Source organism: Nannospalax galili, unplaced genomic scaffold, assembly GCF_000622305.1.
Source record: "Nannospalax galili isolate Female #2095 unplaced genomic scaffold, S.galili_v1.0 scaffold892, whole genome shotgun sequence".
Lineage (NCBI taxonomy): Eukaryota > Metazoa > Chordata > Mammalia > Rodentia > Spalacidae > Nannospalax > Nannospalax galili.
Window position 1 is genome coordinate 3,855,022 of NW_008333311.1, and position 22,450 is coordinate 3,877,471.

The 22,450-nt window shown below is 41.1% G+C and overlaps 1 protein-coding gene across 1 annotated transcript; it reads left to right on the forward strand.

Annotated features, from left to right (window-relative positions):
• Positions 1–3,034: 3,034 nt before the first annotated feature.
• Positions 3,035–7,124, forward strand: Neurod1 (neuronal differentiation 1). Its single transcript, XM_008827956.2, has 2 exons — positions 3,035–3,205; positions 4,750–7,124. The coding sequence occupies exon 2, from the start codon at positions 4,761–4,763 to the stop codon at positions 5,832–5,834; it is 1,074 nt and encodes a 357-aa protein (XP_008826178.1). The 5' UTR covers positions 3,035–3,205; positions 4,750–4,760; the 3' UTR covers positions 5,835–7,124.
• The last annotated feature ends 15,326 nt before the right edge of the window (positions 7,125–22,450 follow it).

Sequence of the window (22,450 nt, forward strand, 5' to 3'; positions counted from 1 at the left end):
GTGCACTAGGTCTCTAAATCCCGCCCCCCCATGCCCTGCATCGCTGGCCTCCAGCCTCTGGAACACCAGGACACCTCGCTCCTGGGCGTCCTGGGCGACGCCAGGAGAGGAGGATGCGACACTCCGCATCCCAGAGGTCGCCTTGGACACACTAGGTCCTTTCATTGAACGCAAGCATCTGTTTCTCTGAGAAACAGGTCACCACGGGGGACGCTGGCTGCAGCGACCCGGCTCTTTATCTTAGCACTGTGAATGCTCCCCCTCCTCAGGTCGCCATCCGCAGCACCCCTTCGCTGGGTCCAGGCCACACTCCCCTGTCCCCTTCCTCCTCCATCCCTCCCTAGGCCTCAGCTTCCCACAGGCACTGGGTCGTAACCGCCAGGACTGACGGATGCCGGTCGGGCATGATGCTGGGGGCAAGGACCCGGGGGCGGCAGATTTAGGGCATTGCTTGAGGGCAGTGAGTCATGAAAAGCCGCTTTTGTTGCCTGCGTGTGCCGCTCGCGTGCCGCCGGGCTGCCTACCGCGAGCCCAGAGGGGCCCTAAATGGGGGAGTGCAGCTACCCGCCCAGCATGGGCGGAGAGAACTTAGAAATCAGGAAGAGGAAAGAGCGACCATCCCAACAGTTCCACTGACAGGACTAGTGGGGATGCAGGCGACCGAGGGCAGGGTCCCCTGCACCAAGCTCTGCTGGCTCCAGCTGGGTCCTGTTCAGGCTGCCTAACTAGCAAAAAATCAAAAAGTCGCCAGGATGGGGGTCGTGGCCTAGCCCACCTTCAGTGCTAACACTTGGGAGGCAGAGGCAGGTGGATCTCTGAGTTCCAGCTGGGGCTACAGGGAGACCGTGTCTCAAAAAGACCCCCCCCCAAAAAAACCTAAAAGTTCACCCCCAGCCTTATTACCCAGCGGCTGTCGTGTCTCACTGCCCGCCTTCACAGGTGCTTACTGAGCAAGGCATGCCACATCTCAGTGCTGCCAGCCCAGAGAAGTTCAGTGAGACACTCCTGGAGATCTTCCTTACTTCAGGTCTCTGGAGCACCAGGGAGTGACTTTGCCACCTAGCCCCAACATCTCAAGAGCTCCCCCAAAGTGAAGAAGTGAGAGCCAGAATCCGATGTGCTAGCTTCTCAAAACTGCTACTGAAAAGGTGACAGCACTTAGGCTGTGCCTCACTTGTGCTTAGACCTCTTGGTTGTAGGTTGTTGTTCAAGATCCCTGTAGTCTAAGATCAGCACCCAGAGTTAACCCTAGCTCTGTGATGAAGTCTTTTTTCCTTTGCTCTATTCTTTGTCAGAACACAGAAAAGCTAAACACACAATCTCCTTCGGAATCACTCAGAATGACTCATGCCACCAAGGAGTTCCCCCAGTGCCTTTCTTTCCTTTTCAGATTCCTGCTGGTCCTGGAAGGTTATATTCAACACCTTTCAAGCAGTCAGGGTCTCTCAGGATCTCCTTAAGGATCCACTCTCCTCCCCCCTCCCAGATGTACTCCACTCTAGCTCTCAACTCTGACATTGTTTGCAAACTCCAGGGCAATTGCTTTTACATGAGCAATTCAAGTAGGATGCATTCATTGTGGAAGACTTCTGGTTTGGGAGCGGGTAAGAAGTTAATGGAGTATAAGTGGAGAAATTGTAAGAGAAGGTGACACAAAGAAAAAGTTGATCAAGTGTCCCTTTCTCCTCATTCTTCCCTTGCTTCCTTTTTTGGCAATGCAGGAGTAGGGGCTGTCGTTTTGGAACATGCCTTGTTCAGAAAAGAAAAATAAAGAAGCACAATTTACGGATAAACATGGCTCTTCCCTACTAGGTCAGGGATCTCTGTAGACTTTGCTTGACTCAAGAGGTCAAATCAGAGGCTAGGAGGCCTGGAGATCTCCAAAGGTGTGGTAATGGCTGAAAGAGAGGAAAATGACCATTCAACAAAGTCCCACTGGGACTTCTCTTTGAGACTCCCCTGGCCCAAAGCTTGTATGTGAGCACCAAGAGCTCAAGCCCAACTGTGACAGACCTGCTGCTCTCTGTCAGGAAAGAAAGCCAGGGCGCTGGGATGCTCTGAACTGAGGAGTACCCTTGACTGGCTGGGCGAGGCCATTCTTTGCAGGTTGAAAGGATCCAAGTAGAGACCAGTGAAGGGGAAGAGAGCAAGGCCTGCTGGCAAGAAGGACAAAATCCTGAGGGTCGGATTTGAAGACTAATTTAGTGAAATTTCTTGAGACAGTATCCAGGATACCCCCCCGCCCCCCCCCCACAGGACTAGGACAGGCAGGGTTACGTGCTGGGAGTCCGTGGCAGTTACAAAATTCTGGGTTGCAGAGGTTGGAAGAGAGTGCTCTAGTTAAGACTAGAGAGCTAGTCAAAGCTGTGTTTCCAGCTCAGGCCGTTTTTATATGAAGTATATGTTTACCTGAGGGGCTGATGGAGATTAGAAGCCAACCACCTTTTGGTGCCAATGAGTAAAGCGTCTGCCAAGAGGCAGAAGCCAAGAGATGAGCCTCTCAGAAAGGACAGGGAGTCAAGCTGCGCTGGAGACCAGTGCCAAACTGAGGACTCTCGAGTGCGCATTAATCTCCCAGAAGGTACCTCCTTACCTGTGTCTTCCTTCCCGCCCAAGCACAGGCTGCTGACCCAACCTAGACCCAGTCACCTTTACCTTTCCTGCTTGCCTCCCGCAAACCCCTCCCCTGCGTTCTTTCCCTTCTGCCGCAACAAAGGGTTAATCTCTCCAACGGGTAAAAACAGGTCCACAGAGTCTCTAACTGGCGACAGATGGGCCACTTTCTTCTGGCCACAAAGGGGCCGGAATGGAGCGCTCCGCCGCATACAAATAGGCAGGTCACGTGGTTCCCGGCTCTTGGCTGGACTGGGAAGACCATATGGCGCATGCCGGGGAGGAAGGAGAAGGGGCGGGTGTAGGGTGGGGGTGAGGGGATCTGTGCTGGGAGGGGGCGGAGGGGAGCACCGAGAAGGGGTGGGAGGGGCGGGGGCCGGAGGCGCGCTGCCTGGACGCGTGCGCGTGTGCAATGCGCGGGGACCTGTACTGCAGTTGGCTTGTGGCCCCGCCCGCGCTCATCATCATCAACTGGGCTATATAACCTGAGCACCAGCAGCCCGGACACCAGGAATTCGCCCACGCAGAAGGCACGGTGTCCCCAGGCCCCAGGGTTATGAGAACGTCGCTGCTCAGGACCTTCTAACAACAGGTAATTACCATCCTTTTTTTTTTTTTTTTTTTTTTTTTTCCTTGAGAATAAAAGCAATAATTGAAGACCTGCTGTACCTATGTACTTTGCCTGGGTACATTTGGGGAGCGGGTTGTCTGACTATTGAGACCAGTATCTCTCCCGGTAATTGCCCACAAGTACTCGCACATAATGAGTCCCAGCACTCAAGTACCCCCTGCAGGCTTTCTAATTAAATTTAATTTTTTAATAGTATAGGAGCTTTTAGGGTGTTTAAAAAGCTAAGTGTAATTATTTGTTAGCGATTATTTGAAAGTCCCAAAAGCAAATAATTACTTCGCTTTCCCATTTATTCCAGTAAAGGAGAGAGAGAGAGAGAGAGAGAGAGAGAGAGAGAGAGAGAGAGAGGCCAGTTACCAAGATTTTTATTTTGTGTACATATATTTTATGAGCTTTGGGAATGTTGAAGCTATCTTTTTGGGGAATGAAAGGGAAATGAGTATCTGGAGCACACACACCTGGAAAACTAACAGACTCAGAAACAGTTTAGCTGAAACGGGAGGAAAAGTGGAGAAAAGGACTTCTGCTACCTGTTACTACTCCAGAGGTGGCCAACTCCGGAACAGCTTCGCTGGAGCCAGAGATTCGGTTGTTTTACTAAAGGCTTTTTACAGTCCTTATTAGAAGCGGCATCTTCGCCATTGCCAATCGCTGACCATTATAATTACTCAGTCTTTTAAAGCAAGGTTTGAGGCGAACTTTGAAAAGCTCCAATAAAGAGCGGGCGGCCCTTTCAATGGGCTGTTTATTAGAGAGAAGCCTTCCGCACCTGATCCCCAGCGTGTGGGAGAGGGCTGCTCCCCAGCCCCCGCCTGGGAGCCAGAGCTTTGTACAAGGTGGAAATTTAGCAGAGATGCGAGGTGAGAAAAGAAAGGCAAGGAAGGAATGAAAAACTTCTGCCTACTTCAGTGGCCAAATGTTTCGTTGATGGGGAAATAATCTGGTAGAAACTTATTTTTCTCCTCTGTACATTGTCTGTTTTCCTTATATTTGCCTTAAAAATCACTGTCAATGTAAGTAAATTACGTAATGACTCTTCAACTTAAACCATTAAGCACTGAGAAGTCAGAACAGAGATGGGGGAAGAATGTGCGATTTCCAAACTCATCATCTTATGAGTTGGGAATGACTTCAGATACATGCAGATAAACATGTGCATTTGTTTCCACACACGGTATCTTGCAGGTCAATCCCCTTGCACACTGTTAAATTAACCACTAGGAAACACACACACCGGCGCGAGTGGTGTACACATCTACATACCCACAGCGACACTTAAGAGCCCTGTCTTCTACGGAGCAGCGAGGCGCCAACACGCCATTATAAAGCACTGCATTTAACTTTTCCTCAGAGGCATCCATTTTGGGACGAACTAGCATTTCTATTCATGCGCATTTCCAGGGGATTAAGGAGTGGGAGCTGAAGGCTTTTGTAGCTTTTAAATGCAGCGAGATTTTTTTCTTTCTTTCTCCTTTCTGCTTGCCTCTCTCCCCTGTTGAATACAGGAAGTGGAAATATGACCAAATCGTACAGCGAAAGCGGGCTGATGGGCGAGCCTCAGCCCCAAGGTCCTCCAAGCTGGACAGACGAGTGTCTCAGTTCTCAGGACGAGGAACACGAGGCAGACAAGAAGGAGGACGAGCTCGAAGCCATGAATGCGGAGGAGGACTCCCTGAGGAACGGGGGAGAGGAGGAGGACGAAGATGAGGACCTAGAAGAGGAGGAGGAAGAGGAAGAGGAGGAGGACGATCAAAAGCCCAAGAGACGTGGCCCCAAAAAGAAGAAGATGACCAAGGCGCGTCTGGAACGGTTTAAACTGAGGCGCATGAAGGCCAATGCCCGGGAGCGGAACCGCATGCACGGGCTGAACGCTGCGCTGGACAACCTGCGCAAGGTGGTGCCCTGCTACTCCAAGACGCAGAAACTTTCCAAGATCGAGACGCTGCGCTTGGCCAAGAATTACATCTGGGCTCTGTCTGAGATCCTGCGCTCAGGCAAAAGCCCTGATCTGGTCTCCTTCGTTCAGACGCTCTGCAAAGGCCTGTCCCAGCCCACCACCAACCTAGTTGCTGGCTGCCTGCAGCTCAATCCCCGGACTTTCCTGCCTGAGCAGAACCCAGACATGCCCCCACACCTGCCCACGGCCAGTGCTTCCTTCCCAGTGCACCCCTACTCCTACCAATCTCCGGGTCTGCCTAGCCCGCCCTACGGCACCATGGACAGCTCCCATGTCTTCCACGTCAAGCCTCCGCCTCATGCCTACAGTGCGGCGCTGGAGCCCTTCTTCGAAAGTCCCCTGACTGACTGCACCAGCCCTTCCTTTGATGGACCTCTCAGCCCGCCGCTGAGCATCAATGGCAACTTCTCTTTCAAACACGAACCATCCGCCGAGTTTGAAAAAAATTATGCCTTTACCATGCACTACCCTGCAGCAGCGACCTTGGCAGGGGCCCAAAGCCACGGATCAATCTTTTCTGGCGCCGCTGCCCCTCGCTGTGAGATCCCCATAGACAATATTATGTCCTTCGATAGCCATTCGCATCATGAGCGAGTCATGAGTGCCCAGCTCAATGCCATCTTTCACGACTAGAGGCACGTCAGTTTCACCATTCCCGGAAACGAACCTACTGTGCTCACAGTGACTGTCGTGTTTACAGAAGGCAGCCCTTTTGCTATGATTGCTGCAAAGTGCAAATACTCCAAGCTTCAAGTGATATATGTATTTATTGTCGTTACTGCCTTTGGAAGAAACGGGGATCAAAGTTCCTGTTCATCTTATGTATTATTTTCTATAGCTCTTCTATTTTAAAAATAATAATACACTGAAGTAAAAAGAAAATGTGCACCACGAATTTCGTGTAGCTGTGTTCAGATCATATTAATTATCTGATCGGGATAAAAAAAATCACAAGCAATAATTAGGATCTATGCAATTTTTAAACTACTAATGGGCCAATTAAAATATATATATATATATTTTTCAACCAGCATTTTGCTACTTGTTACCTTTCCCATGCTGAATTATTTTGTTGTGATTTTGTACAGAATTTTTAATGACTTTTTATAATGTGGATTTCCTATTTTAAAACCATGCAGCTTCATCAATTTTTATACATATCAGAAAAGTAGAATTATATCTAATTTATACAAAATAATTTAACTAATTTAAACCAGCAGAAAGTGCTTAGAAAGTTATTGTGTTGCCTTAGCACTTCTTTCTTCTCTAATTGTAAAATACAAATTGCACAATTTGAGCAATTTATTTCACTTTAAGGTCTTTCCCTTTCCCTAAAATAGAAACCAGATCCATAACTCTCAAGAGGATAGAAAACAAAAAGATGCATTCCTTATCAAAACATATCAATTCATTACTTGCACAAGTTTGTATATACATATAAATAAATGCCAACATACACTTCTTTAAATCAAAAGCTGCTTGACTATCACATACAATTTGCACTCTTTCCTTTTAGTCTTTTACTTTGAATCCCATGATTTTACAGAGCATCTGAAGTTATTGATGTTTTGAGAAATAAATAAATGCATGATTTTATACATAGTCACAAAATGGTGGTTTGTCATATACTCATGTAATAAATCTGAGCCTAAATTTATTCAGGTTGTTAATATCAGGATTTATATCTATTGTAGTCAGTTAGTACAGTAGCTTAAATAAAATTCAAACCATTTGATTCATCATTAGAACAATAGCTATTGCATGTAAAATGCAGTCCAGAAGAAGTGGTGTATGAGATGTGACACTGGTACCACTGGAATTGATTTGTACTGTAATCTTGTTTGTAATCTTGTATATTCTGGTGTAATGCACAATTTAGAAAATGCTCATGCAATTGTAATAAAATAGCATTGAAAATCAAAACAATTGTTGCATTTCTTCCAAAAGCGTTTTTTCTTTTTTCTTAAGAATAAAATTGTTCCTGGAAGGATTACTTGCTATACTCACCGAATTAAAAAAATTAGCACTATTTGAAAAAAAGAAAAAAATGGTAAAAGTTGATGTTGTCATACATTTAGTCCATTTTTTCTTGCTTAGAGAGTTACCATTCTTCATAAATAATGAATAGACCCAACTAACATTTATTATTTGGAATATGGGTTGCAGGGTGAGCAGGACAAACAACTGTGGTCTTGTTCTTTAAATCCCATCATCTTTATGTTATTTTTTGTTTGTTTCCATTTCCTGAAATGATTGCTTGAGGTTTCTTTTTCTTTTTAGCTGGATTTAGCTAATTATCAACAAGCAAGACATCTGTAGAAATGTGTCTACACATTTCTAACATATAAAAACTTGACTATTTTCTTGGTGCTCTGTTCATTTTTCTAAATTGAATACCTCTTTCAGTACTGTCCCCCAAAGAAAGCTAAATACATGATATCATAAGGGAATGATTTAGTTAATTGAAAGATTCCAAGTAGATGTGGCATTTTATTTTTCGATAAACATCTTGGAATGATTTCAATAACTGTTCCATAAAAGTGTCAGTGAATATTTGTGAATAAGAATCCACTATGTGAACTTTATTTTTTCAAAGATGTATTGTTTCTTGTCTCTTTTTGAGCACTCACTATTCTCATGTTTCATGAATACAGTTCAATCAAAAAGGAAAAACTTACCAGTTTGTCCATTGTTAAGACCACTAGAAAATAGTTTGGCATTTCTCTTTCTGTGAGAAATGGCTGACAGTCTTGATTCCTAGGGAATAACATTTTGGCAATTGTACCCTGGCTCTACTGTGGTGCTCTGATTACTGTCATTAGTAACTCCATTGTTCTTACCCTGATTCGGATACCACGTTGGATGCCTACCTCCTTTCCCAAGCTTGTTCCTTTAATCTTCTTCTCATTGGTGATTTAAGGGTTCCAGAAAGCTGACCTCATTTAGCAAGCTGCTCCAGAAAAATGTGAGTAATCTAATGGACAGGAACAATTAGCCACACTAATAACATTGCCAATAGGGCTGCATCAAGCTGTGACAGTGGCAGTAAGGAATATTTCAACATCAAAAGAAATGAATGCAAGTTAAAGTATATCCTTTTAACATGTTTTCCATTAGCCTTCATCACACAGAGAAATACATTTAAGTTAGTCCCAACTTTACCCCAAATGCAGCAATCTCCTTCCAAGTGACTCGGAGTTGTTATTGTTATTTTGGAATCAAGCTGTTGCTTCTCATATCCTGGATTGTACTCACTGTTCTGACTTGGAGACATAATACTGTTATTTGAACACTCCCAGCCTTCAAGTACAGGAGACCATGAAGTGAACATTCAGATCTGATCTGATCTATTAAGCAGCTCAATTTCACCTGTAATTAAAATTACATATCTTCATGCAAGCTAAAAACTGTTGCTATAGTGAACACAAGAAATTAAAGAATCATATTCCAAGAATCTCACCATTTAAAGCAGAAAGCAAGGAACTCTAGACCATGGAATTTTTTAAAGATAGAAATGAAGACTGAAAGTTAGGTTTGACTTTTTTTTTTTTTAAATTTGTGTGTTTAATTTCATTCTAAAGTGTAGGGATTCTTTCAGTCAGTCAGGGAGTAACTCACATGCCACCATCTTTTATTCAAAGGCAGGCACAGATGTTCCTTCTGCAGGGGAGGTTTTAATTTATGAAAATGATATTGTTTATGCATGAATGAACTGCATGCACTCTGCATAAGACATAGCACTTCCATCTGATCAGAGAAATACCACAGAACCAGTGCCAATGTCAGAAACATATTCTACAAATTTACTCACTTAAATGTTTAATGAGTACTTGGAAGACATTTTTTCAAGCCATCAGAAACCTTTTAAATTATCTTCTTCATTTCTTTTATGAATTGTTAACCACATTTTAGAGAGACTTTTATAGTTTTTACATTTGCTTAATGTTTACATATGCTTATATGTAACTAATAAGAAAATTTTTTACTGAATGAAGACCAATCCAAAGAAAGGGGGAGGGAGAGGGAGGGGGGAGAGGGAGAGGGAAGGGAGAGGGAGAGGACTGATAACTTTGGTTTTACTGGCTTTATATATATCCTTCAGTTTTGCTGTATGATACTTGTTACAATATTTGACTTCTGTGTCAAATATTCTCAAAATATTCTCAAAATTCTTCTTGAGCAATTATTATATATATCATGTATACTATTTCTATCTGTTTAACTTTAAAAACTCTATGAAGAATTATTTCTAGAAAAAGCTGATATTTAAAGTTAGCAGGTGACTTCATAGCTGGAGATGAAGTTCTGTTAAGTATTTTAACTTCTGTATAATATTTATTGACTAGTAGTACTCTATATAACTTAGATTTGATTTATATAAATTTCAATTATATATGATTTTTCTATATTTAACCATTCAAAGATAATTATATGCAAATTTAATTGGAAGATCATATATTCAAAATATTCTACCAATTTTAGGTTTATGGTATGTTACAGTAAAATAATATTGGAAATAAATTTTAAGTATCATAATTTATTGATAAAAAACTTATGTTTTCACCATTTGAGAATCTATATAAATTCCTACAAAATGAACGCATCTTCTGAAAGAAGCTAGCAATTAGTAAAATGATATATGGCTCATTAGCTAACAGTTTGAAGCAAGCTGTTTTAGTTCTATAATTATATGAGAATATAAAGTGAAAATATCTATTAAACAATTAATAAAATCATGTTTCAAACATAGGGTGATTTTATGCTAATGGTAAATGGGAAATAGTAAAGCTGTTTTGAAATTACATTAAATCACTCTCTCCTTTAAAAAAAAAAAGCTATCTATTGACACTTCCTGAAAACTATCTAAATAAATCTTCAATTCCAGGATGCATAAAAAGTAAAAGAACCAATGGTAACCACGTTACCATTGCAAAGAGGTGTTCTGGCATCATATGAACAGTGATTTCTATAGTAGCATAATCACTGGTTTCTGGCCAGGCATTATGTTTCAGAGGACACCATTGTCAAGAGCCATTCAACTAGAAATCTGCACTGTATGCACTCAGAAGTTGCAATCATATGCCTTCCTATGTCAGGAATGATTCTGTGTTGGCAACTGACTCACACACTCTCTTCACACACTCTCTATCACTTGCTTCAATAGCTCTGCTTGAATTAACAGTGTAGCCAAGCTACTGGCATTGACAAGGTCACAGTCTCTGGGAACTTATATATAAATTGCTAATTTAAAATGCCTCGATATTGAGAGTGCTATGTTAATGCTAAAACTTTAGATACAGTAAGTTTGGAGCTTGCCATCTAGACACTATTGTGTCATTTGCCCAACTAATTTGGAGGGCCATTTTTGTTTTTAAAAAGATAGTGAGAGTAATAATCTCTATAGACCTCTAAGTTTGGAGCAACCTAAAGGGATAGACAGGATTGAAATGACATTGATAAGTATACTCTTCTAGCCTGTATGAGAGATACTGGGAATGTATTGACAGCAAAATTAAAAGCTAACCCTACTTTAGAATTTGTGTGTAAAGATAGCTAGTTAGGAAGATGGCCTCCCACACCAGGTCCATGTTGAGTGCCTGTCATTCATTTGCATGTGGTGTCATCAAAACTGCTTTGTGTCTTACATTACAGATGGGGAAACTGCAGGGAACTGCAACACAAGACATTTGTGTTCCCAGCTTTCTGTCTCTATCTAGGTTCCTGTGCAATGGTACTTCATCAGATAAGCCTTTTTTGATCTTCACCTTATGTGGCAAACACCTTCAACCTTTACTAAGTCAATCAAATTATATTATGCCTCCTTTTATCCTGAGAGCATTTTTCTACATAGTGTTATCTTGTATATTTATTTTTGATATTAGTTTATCTCCTTGAATAGAATGTGAGCTTCACAAGAATAGGAACCTTGTATTTTTTGCTTGATGCTCTTATTCTGGTGTTTAGAGACCTAGGAAAGACTTAATATATATTAATTTTTCAAGAAATCAGATTATACATCTGATGCCAAAGCCAGTTGTTAACCACTGTGCTATAAATCAATTTGGTTAAGAAAACAGTATACCACACCACAACTGAGTCTCAGTTGCATGAGTGTTACAACTCTTAATTCTATAAAAATAGAGAAAGTGCAACTAATTTCTTTTTTTAATTATTTTTATGTGTATGTGTGTATTGCCTGCATGTATGTAAGTGCACCCATGTCGTACAATGCCCATGGAGGACAGAAGAGGCCATCGGATTCCCTGGAACTGGAGTTACGGTCCAGTTGTTAGCTGTATGTGGGTTCTGGGATTCTAACTCGGGTTTTCTGCAAGATCAACTAGTGTCTTAACCACTAAGCCATCTCTCCAGCCCCCACAACTAATTTCTTATGATACTACATGGTACCAAAGTTTCTCTCTCTTTTGACAATCAAGAATCCTGAATTAGCAGTCTACCTTTCTTTCTCTTTCTTTCTTTCTTTTTTCTTTCTTTCTTTCTTTCTTTCTTTCTTTCTTTCTTCCTTCCTTCCTTTCTTTCTTTCTTTCTCTCTCTCTCTCTCTCTCTCTCCTCTCTCTCTCTCTTTTTCTTCCTTTCTTTCATCTTTCTTTTGTATTTTACAACATTTGGTTCAATATAGTTGGGAAGTGGGATGAACTGCTATAGGCTCTTTCTAAAATAGTTTTTTCTTTCACATATTAAAAATTCTCTTGAGGGGGCTGGAGAGATGGCTCAGCCATTAAGAACACTAACTGTTTTTGCAGAAGACCTGGGTTTGAATCCAAGCACCCACATGGCAGCTAACAACTATCTGTAACTTCAGTTCCAGGGCATTGAACAGTCTCTTCTGTCCTCTGCAGCCATTGCACGACACGGGTTCACTTATCTACATGCAGGCAATACATATATACACACGAAATAAATTATTTTAAAAAGATTTTAAAATTCTCTTGAATGAATGCTACTTTTTTCCTTTCTGTTCATCGCTCTTTTGTTGATTGCTTTTAGCCTATATTTAGTGTTTTGTAAAATTATCCTAAACTATAATTGCTACTTTAAAATGTTCAGTGTATAAACTTAGCACACCATTAGTATTTCTTTAGTGTTTTATCTCAGTGATGTCAGGTAGGGTTACAGTGACATCAATGATGGGGTTTTATACCACTTAAGAGAACTGTTAAGTCCTTACCACTGGTGTCACTAACAGTTATCAGGCTTGTCTGCTCATAGCAGGCAATTATAAAACTATAATCATTGTAGGCTGTTAGTACGTAACTGAATAGTGTCACATCCAGGAATAGAGATGATAGAGCATTCTAAGCAGATTAGGGACAGCATCATTTATTAACAATAACCAAATCATTTATTTCACTAAATGGCTGAATATACAATAAATAACAATTGTAATAAATGCATATAAATCACAAATTCAAAATGGTGACATTTATAACATATTTCTTCATTAAAATGTGTTCTTAGTTAACAAAGGCAAGTTTATTTGTCTGCATATATACATATGCATATATTTATATATTTGTTTTGTTTCATTCTGCATGTTTGTTTGTTTGAGACATGGTCTCCCTGTAGCCCCAGTTGGACTGGAACTTAACCAGGTTGGCTTTGATCTCACAAAGGTCCATTGGCCTTTGCCTCCTGAGTGCTAGGATTAAAGGTGTGCACCACCATGACCAACAATTGTCTATATATTTTAAAACACAACATGAGACTTTTTTCTAAAGGCCATTTATTTTAATTCTGCTTTGACTCTAAACTGTTAGGCAAAGAGATATTTTACTTCTAGTTAACTAATAGATCATTTCTCTCTCTCTCTCTCTCTCTCTATATATATATATATACACACACACACACTAATAAAATTAAAACAACTTTCACACTCATTTATTCATTCACAAATTCATTATGAGATTCTTCTCCCTAAAAGTTCATGCCCAAGAGTTAGGACCTCAGAATATGATCTTATAGGAAAAAAAAGATCACATTCTGAGATAAGATAAAGTAGTATCTCCCCACATATAATTAAGATGTAAGATGAAAATTAAGATGAAACCAGTTTGTAATATTTTGGATTAGTATGAACCTTAGATATGATCATTAATGTCCTATGAAAGGACATGGTACACAAAGATATAACACACAGAAAGTACAGCATGTGATGATAAAAGCAGCAATTGCAGCAGTGTATTTATGAGTCAGGGTACTGCGGGGACCATGGACAACCATCAGAAACTAGAAAAAGGCACAAACAGGCTCTCAGAATCTCTAAGACACAATCCATTCTGCAAGCATCTTTTTTCAGATTTCTAGTCAATAACATGACATGTTGCTAGTATTTTAAGATATTGGATTTGTGGTACTTTGTTATGATAGCCCTATGACCCTAAAATGTATACAAAAGTCACTGAAAATTGGGAATGGAGAAATGGCTCAGTGGTTAAGAGCACTGGTTGCTCTTGCAGAGGATCTGGGTTTGATTTTCAGCACCCACATGGCAGCTAACAACCATCAATAATTTCCATTCCAGGGGATCTGATGCCCTCTTCTGACCTCTATGGGCATTGCATGACATGGGTGCACTTACAGGAAATACATTCACACACATTAAACAAAAATAATAAATGAAATATTTTTTTAAATTATTGCAAATTGATAGCAAATATTCTTAAGTATAGAAAGGCTAAATTCTTTTGATGATGTCACTATAAACATCCAATCACACAGATATAAGCAGAGAATATTGGTTAGTACCAAGTTTAATATGAGCAGGCTGGCAGCTATTTAATTATCATCTGAATTTCATAAAAATTGTGGGATTTTTGTTTTTTGGTCTTTTTGAGACAGGGTCTCCCTGTAGCCCCAGCTGTCCTGGAACTCACTATGTAGACCAGGCTGGTCTTGAACTCACAGAGATCCGCCTGCCTCTGCCTCCCAAGTGCTGGGATTAAAGGCGCACACCACTATGCCCAGCTAAGTTGTAGGATTTTTACTCACATGTGTGAACATAAACACATTTAGATTCAATGAAGGGTGAGTTTAAAAAATCCTTTTCTGATATTTCATATGACATACCAACTATCAACTATTACCAAATCTTCATGTAAAAATTTGGATTTGTGGGATGGCATGTATTCTAGTAAATAGATTCTCTGCAGAAACAAAAGGATCATTTCCATAGTTTCACAAACACCCATTTAACACATGATTTTATAGCTTTTTAAAATGCTTGTTGTCCAATGAATTTAAGTGCCATGACATTTCAAAGCTCTTTCTCTGGCATGGGGTTATTTGGTGTCTTGAGTCAGTTTCCTTAAAAGTTTGAAACCTGGAGACCAAGACTCTGATTAAGGTATGTGTATTGGGGATGATCTATGTTGTACTACATGACTGTCCTGATTACTGTAAACACAAGATAGTACATGTTTTTTCTCAAGTTACCACTTAGAAGCTTGGCTGTTATGTGCATTTGGAATTCATTTCCTTTACCTGCCTGGCTTGGAACTCACTATGTAGACCGAGTTAACCTCCATCTCACAGAGATCCACCTGCCTCTGCCTCCTAAGTGTTGGAATTAAAAGCATGAGCCACCAGATCATGTTATTTTTAATCTTTGTTTTTAGGCAGTTTGTAGTTCTGTCTCTTCAATCAGAAATAAATCATTTTTGTTTCAAGCCACTGGGAGAAAAATTAAAATCACATCATAACAAACACACACACACTCTCTCTCTCTCTCGCTCACTCTAATGATGGGTAAAATTCTTAGTTTTTTAAATGTGAAATGCTATGCAGGAAGACTTTTTACTTGGACTTCCAGAAAATAGAAAATTCAGTGCTAGAACTTGAACCCAGGGCTTTTCAGATGCCAGGCAGGTGCTCTTCAAATCAACTATATTTCTATCTCTTTTCAATTTCTTATTGAAGAGACAGGCTTTCACTAAGTTACACTGGCTGGCATTTAGTTTGCTTTGTATCCCAGGCATACCTTGAACTTGTGATCACCCAGCCTTCACCTCAAGAACAGCTGTGGTTGCAGGCCTGTTTCAACAAGCCTGGCTGAAAATATGTTTTTTAATTTAGAAAATGAACAGAGATGTGAGCTCATCCTCTGACAAGCATAATGTGTGTGTGTGGATTGTCATCTGGAACGTGGAAGCTATTGGGCTACCAGAAGGGAAGTATCAGAAGAGGGTAGAGAAGAGCACCAGCAGGGGAGAAGAAGGCTTATACTATGGAAGACAGAAGAAAGGAACTTTCTAAAATCAAGTTTGAGCTACTAGATTGAGTCTCTAAAGAAGCCATCTCTACCTCTCCAATTATGATTTATTGTTTAAAGCTGGTTTGAGGTTTTCCTTGTCTTTACCATACATGGAGAAGTACCTGGGAGATTGTAATTTGTTGTTCCTTTTATATTTTTATACACTGAGATGAAGAAAACCCTGATATAATGAAAATGATATTGAATTGTGTGAGTTAATTGACCAAGGAAGTGATGTGTAATGTGGGGGATAGGCCATCCAGAACATAGGGAAACAATTACTGGGGATAATGTGATGGTTAATCTTGGTTGTCAATTTGAATTGAGAGATACCTAGGAGATTGGTAAAGCACACTTCTGGGTGTGTCTATGAGGGCATTTCAAAGACAACTATATCATAAGGGCTCTTAGATATTCAGTGGTTTAACCCACATAGTATAATGCCTTCAAAACTGAATAAATCATTGGGAGATTATGGACTGTGGAAAGGGGACCTAGTTTGAAGAAGTGAATCACCGATGTTGTGCTTTGAAGGAAGAGGCCTTGATCCTTCCTGGTACTACTAAAGGCAATAAATGGCCGTAAAACAAAGATGTAAAGTAGGGTGCTCTTACCTAAACATGTCAGACAAAACCTCAGTCAAAGATGTAATTTGAAGACATAAATTACATGGACAAAGGGGTTTCTAAGAATTTAACTAGCCTGTATTATGGTAACCTGACTTGATCCAAAGTAGACAGGAGTCATTATCATGATTTGTAAGAACGGTTTTAGAATAAAAAGCTTTGAATATGTCTTAATGGATTTCAGAACTGCCATAGTCCAATCATAGTGATATACTGTCAGTCTTTTCTTCTTTTTATTTTTTTGTGTGTAAGTGTATATGGTATATGTGTAGGTGTAGTTGTGTGTGTGTGTGTGTGTGTGTGTGTGTGTGTGTGTGTGTGTATTCTGCCCATATGCACCTGTTGGGTAGGCTTGTCCTCTGAGGGAACTAGAGCTGAACGAAGAGACTCAGAGGGGAAGGGTCTAGGGACCATGGCTAAAGGCCCTGGGAAATGCTGTGCACACTGGGAAAAAGGGAGGGGAGTCTCCATCTTGGCAAACTAGGCCCATAGACAGCTGGTGAGCCACTGGCAGGTGGCAGATCTCAAAACTTAGTGGAGATGTAAAAACAGGGCCCACGGGCTTTGTGCCTTTGCAAGTCACCCCTCCTGGATGTCATAAACTATACAAAAACCCAAATAGAAGGTATCCTGTCAGTTTTGTCAGCCCTGGGATCTCAGAGAGTACGTGTGGGTCTCTCAGGGAAAAATTTGTCATGACAGCACCTGTGAAGGGGTCAAAGGAGGGTGTTGGATATTCTTTACCACTCTGCTTTGTTCCTTGAGAGAGAGAGTCTCTCATTGAACCTGGATCTAGGCTAGCAGCCAGTGAGCCCTAGTGATCCTCCTGTCTCCATTCTTTACAGCACTGGGGTCACGAGCACATGCAGCCATGAACAGCTTTTACATTGGGTGCTGGGGATTTGGACTCAGGACTTCATGCTTGCACAGCAAACACTCTCACCTGCTAAGCCATCTCCTCAGCCCCATGATTTGTCTTCTCTTTAATGGAATTATCTTGCCTGTCTTGTGTCTGCCTCTCATTGAATACTGTAGGAAATTACTTGTATTTTTAGTTACTAGAATAAAAAGAATATATCCAAATAGTTATACCCCTGAAACACTGAGCTTGTATCCAATACTACACTTGGGTGAAATGTGGGAGGCATTTAAAAGTAGTTCATGTGTGAGGTGTGTTAACCTTTGATGACCACACCCAAGGAGTGCACTGTATTAGTCTGTTTGTATAACTGCCAACAATCCTTTCTGCCCCCTTTTAATGTAACTGCTGCTCCTTCTATCAGGTGAAGGGATTTGTTTCTCATTCCCCTCCTGACTTGCTTTGACAAATAGCAGGAAGCAAACTGACACTATGCCAGTTCCCAACCTGGGTCTTAAAACTACGGTTTTTATTTTGATCTCCTGGAACTCAGAGTCATGTTTAAAAATCCAAGATGGACTACTAAATAATGAGATGCTATGTGGAGAGAGAGAGAGAGAGAGAGAGAGAGAGAGAGAGAGAGGAGAGAGAGAGAGGGACACTCAAGGAGAGCCTGCTTTTCCTGCTCCCATTCTCCTTGTTTTTGAACAATTTTTGGAAACAATTTGATAACTAGCATCTTAGCAGTCATCTTGGACTGACCAGTGGTGTCCTTGTTGCTGGGTGAGGATAGCAAAGCAAAAACTCTCAAAATGCTTCTCTTCTTAATGACATCACATAGGATGAGCTGACCTGGGAACACTCTGACACCAGACCACTTAAGAACTAGTATCATTTATATGAGAAAGAAATCTTATTTTAAAACTTTCACTTACTTGCATTTGTACAAGTGGTTGATCAATTCAAAATGGTGGCAGATAATAAAGTTAAGAGTGAAAAGCCAGCTAGTCTGGCACAGACTCTGATGCCCATGGTAACTGGCCTGGAAGCGAGAAGTTATTTTCAACAGTGAGAAGGAACACGGCAGCCTTTTTTCACAGCTACACATTTAGTGTAGAAAATGAGGGTAGCTTTCTGATTTTAACTGCCTGATTCACTTGTGTGCCTGGTTAAACCTAATTTAAGATTCTACAATGCAGCATTTCTAGCAGTTACTTTGAAATGCCGTAAGCTCGTCACTTGGTGGAAACACATTTTAAGATTTACTCCTAGTTTATGAATAACGGAGTTATAAAGGGAGTTTCAAAACACTCCAGAGAAAGGAAAGGAGCTAGCTCCTTTTCCCTCTGTTGCTCCTTGTTACTGTCTATTGAAACGCTGGATGTCGCATTGTGTGAGATGTGTCCTAGAATGTAGGTGAGCAATCCATTTTAAACAGCTTCAATCTGAGGGGGAAACAAACTGGCACATGCAGAAATGTAATATTATGACTTGATGGGATCCTAGGATTTGTTCTATTTCCTCCTGTAATTGTTGTAAGGACATATGGCCCTCTACCTTTTAAGCAGCAGGAGCCACAGTAGCAGGAATATTCTGGCAACATCTCTCCTCAGCATGAGCAGGAAGCAGCCCCCTTGACACCTTGACAATGGGCCTACGGGGCATGGCCTACGGGGCATCAGGAATAACTGAAGTGGACATGTCCCTAACTGACCTAGCTCAAAACACATATTGGCATGCAAAAAATAAATACTATTTACTATCATGAACATTTATTTTATTCCTAATGATGAGGCATGGTCTATTTATTAAGATCAGAAATTAATGTAGAAATTCAACTTAAAAAGTTAATTTATTCATCATGTATTCAACACATTTATTAAGCATCTGTTATGGTGAAAACATTATTATCTCTGTGTTGTTTATGTATGATGTGTGCATGTGTGCATGTGTGCCTGCAATGTGCACGTGTGCACATGCCAGTAAAGGCACCCCATTGAACCAGTCAGTGACCAATGCTGGCTTCTTCAGGAATGCCAGTGCAAACAAAGGACACATTTTAAAAGTGAAGTTCTAAAGGCCTTTAGAAGAAGCCATATGGAAACCCACTATTATAGAAGCTGCTTAAATTATAAACGTATGCATTATAAAAGGAGATTAAGAGGAGCTACTTTATAACAAAGACACATTGCCTCTACTAGACACCATAGGCTAGTAAAGCCCAATGCAAGAGGTAGACTCCTTTTGAAGCTGTTAACCAGGGGTCTCATAGACCCTCAAAAATGCTGGCCATTGTTCCTGCTCCTGGTTACTCACCAGAACTTGGCTGTAAGAACCTGTTGCTGAAGATACTACATACATGAGCCATAAAACAAACAACAACAACAGAAAAAACACACAAGGCAAAATCAAACTGATACTGAAAACAGAGCTTCATTTCTCCTGGATAGCTTTCATAGTACTAGAAACTACTATACATTAACCTTACCCAGCTGTGAATTCTGCATGCTTCAAAAACAACTGGCCTGGAAAGATATGGTCTCTGGTGCAATAATGCCATAAATATCATGGGAGTAACACATCAGTTTTTAATTGGATTTAAGGTCCACTTCATAAAATGCATCCCATACTTGACATTAATATCAGGCCTAGGAACATGCAACTAGACAGATGACAAGCCATTGAGGAGAGTCTAATACTATTAATCTGATAAATAGATATAGCATTAAAGCAACTCCTAGTGACTTAATTTTACATTCATAGATTAATACATGTCTCAGTTCTCACCAGAGAAGCTCCCTTGTGCAACAGATGGTGATTAACACAGAAACCCACAACTGGCCAATGTGCAGAGAACAAGAGAGTACAGAATGATTATCCTTGAATTAGACACATATATCAAACTTCCACCTTCAGAGGCTCAGTGGTCATTGCAGAAAAGGGGTGAAAAGACTGTAAGAGCCAGAGGTGGTGGATGACTGCAAGGAAACAGTTTTCTAGAGAACTGGTCAGTTACTCATATGAACTCACAGCAATGATGACAGCATGCACAAGTACCAAGTAAGCTCAAGCCGGACAAAATGACAGCCTAGATGTGCCTACTGATGATGACTGTTGGGGAGGGGAAAGTCATTCTCTTTTAAGAATGTGACTGAGGCTCCAGTGAATGGACCTACACTGAAGGGCATTTGGAAATGCAAATTTGACTCTATAGGCCTTAATACATATAATAGAGTGCATGAAATTGGGCTGGGGGCAGTAAAGGGGTGCAGATAGGGGAAGGAGCCTAAAATATGATCGACATATGTTGTATGAAATATGCAAAATTTTAATAAAAATGTTCTTCACTTAAAAAGTGAAGTTTTTGTTATTGTTGTATCTCATGGTCAAACTCTCAGAATTTGGCCTCCCATCCCTTTCATGTATCCCCACCCCCATGAGAACTATGGCTCTGAGGAATTAGGCTTTCAGGATTTTATCATCTGGGAGTTTAATCTTTTAGGATTGTGGTTTTGGGGATTTTACACTTTATGGATTTTTTTGATCATTGGAGATTTTAGTACTTGGAATTATGGCATTCTGGAGTTTGTCTGTGGAATTATGATTGGCAACCATATGAATCATTTATAGGAGAACTTATCTTTAGGAACTAAGGGGATGTATTTGTGATACTTTAGCCTTATTGTTACAAATGTCAAAGGAGTTGATTAATTCTTTCAGGTGTTTATTGAGCGCTGTGTTCCCCAGGGGTTCTAGTCCTCCAAGGGGCAGGGCCTGCTGTGGAGAATGGACTGGGCAGAGTGAACTGCCGAAGGAGGGGCTTGTGGCGCCATCTTGGGACAGGAGTAACAAGCTGTAAATAACGCTAGAGTGACTTTTGCACATGTGGAACGTGCAACAGCCCTGTGTACTCAAGGACAGAATGGCCTGACACTTATGGACTTGGGGTGAGAACACTGGCCCCTGAGGCATGAGTTAATTCTAGTGGTGATTATTGGAGTGGCACAGGAGCAGTCTGATAGTCTGATATGGTGAGTTCTGAGCTGCGCCCGCCAGGGGCGCTGCTGGAGCTGAGCAGCATGGGGCTAGGCACTGGGTGCTCATTCTTTGTAAGTTACTCCCCTTTCTCCCCCATGATAATAATGAATGCACATAAAGATATGTTATATGGTTTCCCTGATAGCACAAGAGACCCAGAAAGAACTCTGGTGACAAAACTAGCATAGTCCAGCCTGGATAAATGAACCACAGCCTTGGGGATGTGGGTCTCAGAAAGCAGTGCTGTTCCCACAGCCTCTGTGGTGGGTCAGCTGGGCTCTGAGTCCCAAATCCAGGAGAGAAGCCAATCAAAACCCATATGCTTAATGGGGTTATGGATAATCACATGGGTTATACAATGGATTATAAAATCTGTAACTAAAAAAGAGGCCAGTCACACAGAAGCATGGGCCACAGCTATGTTGTAAATGCGGGGATATGTTGTGGGTATGTGAAGATTTTTTTTAAGGTTATTCAGAGGCCAGAAAAACTTTTACCCCCAAACGGAGTACCCAGAGAGGGAGCATGGCCGCTTTGCAAAATGAAAGATGTGACCCAGGCAGGGGAAGCTGAAAAGGCTTGGAAAGTCCTGGCAGACCCAGTTGCAAAGCTGGAAAGAGAGAAAAGGCAGAACATTTTGACTTATGTAAGGTCCAAGGATGCAGAGGAAAAGACAGATAATAGTAAAAAGGAAAATGACCTAAAAATAAAAGTAGCTAAAGCTGCCCCTCAGATTCAGCCATTGATATAAAAGGGGAAAAAAGCTAACTGTGCTGTAGCTAGGAAATCTTCCATGCTAGAACTGTTAAAACTAGGAAAAACTTACACTCAAGCAAGCAGAGAGCCCCTAGCCATGTGGCTTGTGAAAGTATGGGACATGGGAGCAAATGATGTCAGCCTAAGTCCTTCAGAAGCTTCATAGCTGAGTTATATAACCATCCATCCATCCTTCCAATATAGGCTGTTCAACCTAGGCCAATGCAGGGGGGAGCAGTCTTTAATGGGATGGCTGGTTGAAGGCACTGAAGATACATGGTCATCACCAAGGGAGACTAACATGATTAGCAGGGGCTGGAGGACTATAAAGGAGGGGCAGGCATTACTGAGAGAACTAGGTATGAGAAAAGCAATATGTGACTTCCAGTTCACTGGGCCAGATAAGACTGTGTTTGCCAGAGATATAAAAGAATGCTTAATTCAACTGGGACCTCAAGAATGGTATAGGGCTTTAGTGGTTTTACTAAGCCCTTTGATGGGACAGAATTTTGTAAAGTGAGAGAGGCTTTGGCAAATCTAAATGATTCTGACCAGCATGTAAAATGTGTCTGTAAAATAACAGAACACCCTATAAGAGATATGAAAAAAGACCAGACAGAAGAAATGGTCTACTTGGGTTACTCGAAGACAAATGTGGCAAGACTTATGTCAAGCCCAAATCGCCAGAGAAAAAAATGAT